The 5,809-nt window shown below is 45.7% G+C and overlaps 1 protein-coding gene across 1 annotated transcript; it reads right to left on the bottom strand.

Moving 5' to 3' along the window:
* Nucleotides 1–2,418: 2,418 nt before the first annotated feature.
* On the bottom strand, nucleotides 2,419–3,002 carry LOC101035751 (small ribosomal subunit protein uS9-like). Its single transcript, XM_039460037.2, has one exon. It carries the CDS (start codon nucleotides 2,940–2,942, stop codon nucleotides 2,502–2,504), a length of 441 nt encoding a protein of 146 aa, XP_039315971.2. The 5' UTR covers nucleotides 2,943–3,002; the 3' UTR covers nucleotides 2,419–2,501.
* Between the last annotated feature and the right edge of the window lie 2,807 nt (nucleotides 3,003–5,809).

The raw sequence follows: 5,809 nt of genomic DNA, 5'->3' as shown, positions 1-5,809 counted from the left end.
ACTGGAAAGAAAGGGATTGGTGGTGAGAGTCACTGGGAAACGACTGGTAGCCCTTGGTGACTGACCAACTGGTTGTAGGAGACAAAGGAGAGAAAATAATCAAAGATAACATCAAAGAAAATTCCTCATTCTTCAAGACAGCCTGTGTTCTCTTTCATGAAGCTTTCCCAGGATTCTCAAGCCTGTGCTGTGTTCCTTTTCTGCTCAACACAGATCATCTGTATTACCTTGTCGGAGGATGTCATAACGTACTGTCTTGCATTACAACTCAGACTTTGCGTGTGTTTGTTTCTCCTGAGAGACTGCAAGCTTTAAAGGTCAGGGATATCTCTAGTCCCACAGCGCCCAGCCCTAATAGTGCCACAAAGTAGATGGTTAATAAGTACTCACTGATTTAGGACAAGTTTGTCCAATGATGCTGTCCTGGGTCATGTCCAGGGCCCAGGACAGCTTTGAATGTGGCCCAACACAAATTCGTAAATTTTCTTAAAACATTGAGATTCTTTTGCAGCTTTTTTTTTTTTTTTTTTTTAAAGATCATCATCTATCATTAGTGTATTTTATGTGTGGCCCAAGACAATTCTTCTTCCAATGTGTCCCAGGGAAGCCAAAAGGTTGAACACTCCTGATTTAGAAGAAACCTGTATTTTTTTCCATCATAAAGAGGCACTTTGTTTTGTTTTTTTGTTTTTCGTTTGTAATTGTTTCCATTTTCTTTTCTTTTTTTTTTTTTAAGATGGGGTTTCTCCGTGTTGGTCAGGCTAGTCTTGAACTCCTGACCTCCAGTGATCCACCCACCTTGGCCTCCCAAAGTGCTGGGATTATAGGCGTAAGCCACCGTACCCAGCTTCATTTCTTTCTTAGTTGGTCCTAGGGAATGAGGAAGAGACATATTCTGGTACCAATATCCTCCTTATGGAAGAGTCAAATGCCAGCTATTATCATTGCCATCAGTAATAAATAATCTAATTCACTCATTCATTCACTTGTTCTTGTATTCAGTCATTCAACAATAGGGGACTAGTGTAGCATAGAGTTTAAGGAGTCAACATGGGCTTTGGATCTTGCTCATAATCTTAGATGTGTTACTTATTGGCCATGCTGGTTTGGAAAAGTTATTTAAACTCTCTAAGTCTTAATTTTTTCATCTATAAAACCAAAATAATAATGTCTATCTAATAAGAACATTTACCAAGTGCTTACAGGCACTGTCGTTTAATCCCCATCTTATAGTTGAGGGAATTGAGACACAGTATGTTACTTGTCCAAGGAGGCACAGGTAAAAAGTGTTGAACCAGTTCTAGGTCACAGGTGTGTGGCAGTGGCCAGCACAAAGCCATATGAGGGGATCCTATGTGGCACATTTGGCACACAACACACGCTAAATATGTTAATAATTGTCAATAAACCTTTTTTGGCCGGGCGCAGTCGCTCACGCCTGTAATCCCAACACTTTGAGAGGCTGAGGTGGGCATATTACCTGAGGTCAGGAGTTCAAGACCAGTCTGGCCAACATGGTGAAACCCCATCTCTACTAAAAATACAAAAATTAGCTGGGTGTGGTGGCATGCACCTGTAATCCCAGCTACTTAGGAGGCTGAGACAGGAGAATAACTCGAACCTGCCTCAGGGAGGCGGAGGTTGCAGTGAGCCGAGATCGCGCCACCATACTAAAATATTTTTTAGCATTCAGTGTCAGAGAAGATATAGGGCATGGCTTTGAGGAAAAGATACACAGACTCTGCCCTCAAGTTGCCACCAGTTGAGTGCCACCAGACACTTGTATAAACCAAAAATAAAATCCCAAGCACCCCCCACCCAACTATCTGAATGGATCCCTCCTCTCAGCCAAGGGCACTCCAGTTAACCTGAAAAACTGGTTCTGGTCCTGATGGGAAGCAAGAGCCCAACATGCCTCACCATACCCTCATCCTTTTGGAATTACTGATGAAAAGACTTTAAGTCTGATAAGAAACATTTACAATCTATTTTCTCTCAAGCCTATACCTTGAGGCTTCACCTGTGTAATAGAAGCTTGGTCTCCACAATCCCTTATCTTGACTCAGATATTTCTTTCTATTGATTCCAAGCCTTTTTAAAAAATACTTTTTGAGACAGAGTCTTGCTCTGTTGCCCAGGCTGGAGTGCAGTGGCACAATCTCAGCTTACTGCAGCCTGCGCCTTCTGGGTTCAAGCAATTCTCCCACTTCAGCCTCCCAAGTAGCTGGGATTACAGGCACCCGCCACCATGCCTGGCTAATTTTTGCATTTTTAGTAGAGATGGGGTTTCACCATGTTAGCCAGACTGGTCTTGAATTCCTTACCTCAGGTGATCTACCTGCCTCGGCTTCCCAAAGTGCAGGAATTACAGGTGTGAGCCACTGCACCTGGCTGATTACAAGTCTTTAGACAACAACTTAAATCTTTTTTTTTTTTTCTTGAAACAGTAAAATCCCTCAAGAACTTTATTATACAGGTGATCTTTGATCATCAGGATGCGCTTATCGGTAGGATTTCAGGTAGCGAGCACGGGCACCAGGGCCTCCAAACTTTTTGGATTCACAGCGCCGGGGATCAGCTACCAGCAGGGTACGGTCATACTGGATGAGGATGTCTTTGATCTCCTTCTTGGAAGCCTCATCCACATGTTTCTGGTAATAGGCCACCAGGGCTCTGGAGATGGACTGACGGATAGCATAAATCTGGGCCACGTGACCACCACCCTTCACACGGACCCGGATATCCACACCAGCAAATCGCTGCTTGCCAAGAAGCAGAACTGGCTCCAGCAGCTTGTATCGGAGGGTACGCGGCTCGATCATCTCCAGGGGCCGCCCGTTCACCTTGATGAGGCCATTGCCACGTTTGCAGTGCGCAACAGCTGTAGCTGTCTTCTTGCGTCCGAAGACCTGCACGGACTGCAGCGGACCCTTGGACGGCATGGCTGTGAACGTGGACTAAAGCAGCTTACCGCGCGACGCCGCAACCGGAAAAGCCAACTTAGTTCTTTCAACCAATTCCCAATCAGAAAATCTTTGAATCTACCTATGACCTGGAAGGTCCGCTAACCCCCTTCCACGTGTCCCACCTTTCCAGAATAAACCAATGTACATCCTTACATGTACTGACTGATGCCTTATGTCGCCCTAAAATGTATAAAACCAAGTTACGGCCCCGCCGTCTTGGGCACATGTCTCACGGGCCATCGGTCCCTCGTATTTGACTCAGAATAAATCTCTTCAAATATTTTATAATTTGACTGTCTTCGTCAACACTTGTATGCCAAGAGGCAAACAATCATAAACTATCGCTGCTAAAAAAAAAAACCTTAGAAAGCATCTGACCCAACTCCCTCATTTGACAGATGAGGAAACTGAGGCCCAATGGTGGGAGTGGGACAGTGAATTAATTTAGGTTGAAATTTGGACAAAAATCTAGATCTACACTGGAGTGCAGTGTCCTTGACCTAAGGGAAGTGTTCAGAAAACGGCAGAGAGATGGTCCCTATCCGACGCCTGTGTGCACTTAGAAAGTAGCTTCCTGTGGAAGCAGAAACAGGTTGGGGAGGGGCTGGGCCAGGGGAGTGGCTGATGGGGGAAGCTCAGCCTTCAGCTACATCCTCTGAGCTCCCCTGGGCTCACTTAGCTCACTAGAGTACACAACTCTTCTGCGTCTTGTGTATATCTAAGTTTCCAGTGGTGACTTCCTCTCCCTTCCCTGTCTTTTAATAAGGGTGTGGGGAAGTGGGGAAGTTCGATTCCTGTCGACTTCTCTAAGGACTGTTGCAGGTCCTTAGCTGAAAGACCCAATCTCTCTGATCATAGGGCTCTTTCTAAACAAAACAAAACGAGAAACCAGAAGTAGGGGATGGACTAAGGTCCTTTTTTTTTTTTTTTTTTTTTTTTTTTTTTTTTTTTTTTTGAGACGGAGTTTCGCTCTTGTTACCCAGGCTGGAGTGCAATGGCGCGATCTAGGCTCACCGCAACCTCCGCCTCCTGGGTTCAGGCAATTCTCCTGCCTCAGCCTCCTGAGTAGCTGGGATTACAGGCACACGCCACCATGCCCAGCTAATTTTTTGTATTTTTAGTAGAGACGGGGTTTCACCATGTTGACCAGGATGGTCTCGATCTCTCGACCTCGTGATCCACCCGCCTCGGCCTCCCAAAGTGCTGGGATTACAGGCTTGAGCCACCGCGCCCGGCGGACTAAGGTCCTTTTTAAGCTCTAAAATCCCATGGGTCTTCAGAGGGGAAGACAATGCTTTCAGATCATGTTTAGCTGGTGAACGCGAAAACAAGAGGATTTTTTTTTTTTTTTTTTTTTTTTTTCATTTGCGAAGTGGAGGTACTCCTGCACGCAGGATGCAGCCACTAGAGGGCAGCATGTCTTCAAGCACCTGGGCAGGTGGCCGCCGCGGGGCCCCGCAGGAAGACAAGCGAGCATCTATCTCCTCAGACCTGCCTGAGTCTCTGTAGCATTTTCATGTTGTAAATCCCAAACTCAGTTCTTTAGCAAAGGGCAGCCAGCCAAGTTAGGGTAAGATGAGGGAGGAATTTTGCACATTAGTTCTAGCACCAGAAGGATTAAAAAAAGGCCTAAAACAGACACTGGATTCTAGGAAAGCAAATATTTTATGAAAAATTGAAAATGCGTCCCTGTCCTAGTTTAGTCTGTCTTACAGTTCACGTCATCCGGCAGACTTTTGAGAAGAACTGGGAGCATTTTAGGCCAGCCCGGTGGCTCACGCCTGTAATCCCTGCACTTTGGGAGGCCGACGCAGGCAGATCACTTGAGGTCAGGAGTTCAAGACCAGCCTGGGCAACATGGCAAAACCCTGTCTCTACTGTAAATAGAAAAAAATTAGCTGGGCATGGTGGTGCTGTAGTCCCAGCTACTTAGGGGCCTGAGGTGGGAGAATCGGTTGAGCCCAGGAGGTCGAGGCTGCAGTGAGCTGACATCATGCCACAGCACTATAGCCTGAGTGACAAAGTGAGACCCTGTCTCAAAACAAACAAAGAACTGGGAGCATTTTAAGGCTGATAAAATTTTTGGTAGACTGAAAGGTGATTGAAAAAGCCTTATTTATAAAGCTCATGTGTTAGACCAGATTTTCCTAGAGTTCCTCGAGAAGTTTCAGTTCAGTTTGCTCATGTTATTTATTTATTTATTTATTTTTGAGACAGAGTCTCACTCTGTCATCCAGGCTGGAGTGCAGCGGTGCGATCTCGGCTCACTACAACCTCCGCCTCCCAGGTTCAAGAGATTCTTCTGCCTCAGCCTCCTGAGTAGCTGGGATTACAGGTGCGTGCCACCACACCCGGCTAATTTTTGTATTTTTGTAGAGACAAGATTTCACCATGTTGGTCAGGCTGGTCTTGAACTCCTGACCTCACATGATCTGCCTACCTCGGCCTCCCAAAGTGTAGGGATTACAGGCATGAGCCACTGCACCCAGCCTGCTCATGTTTAATAAGCCCTTACTCAGGAAGAATTGGTTCTGGAAGTTTACAGAAAGTCCACCAAACCACACACTAATTTTTTTTTTTTTTTCTGGAGAGGATGAAATAACCAGAATTATTACATATCCACTGAATAAAAGAGCACCATCCTGGGCACCTTAAGGGGATTAAAGGAATGACTGGCTGGGCTTGGCGGCTCACACCTGTAATCCCAGCACTTTTGGAGGCTGAGGCAGGCAGATCACTTGAGGTCAGGAGTTCAAGACCAGCCTGGCCAAAATGATGAAACCTTGTCTCTACTAAAAATACAAAAATTAGCCAGGTGTGGTGGTACATGCCTGTAATTCCAG

Source organism: Saimiri boliviensis, chromosome 19 (assembly GCF_048565385.1).
Source record: "Saimiri boliviensis isolate mSaiBol1 chromosome 19, mSaiBol1.pri, whole genome shotgun sequence".
Taxonomy (NCBI): Eukaryota; Metazoa; Chordata; class Mammalia; order Primates; family Cebidae; genus Saimiri; species Saimiri boliviensis.
Note: the sequence above shows the minus strand (reverse complement) of the source record. Positions and strands in the feature narration are given on the sequence as shown.

What these genes read in the sequence shown, in the direction of transcription:
- LOC101035751 (XM_039460037.2), bottom strand. Translation starts at nt 2,942, where the DNA reads ATGCCGTCCAAGGGTCCGCTGCAGTCCGTGCAGGTCTTCGGACGCAAG.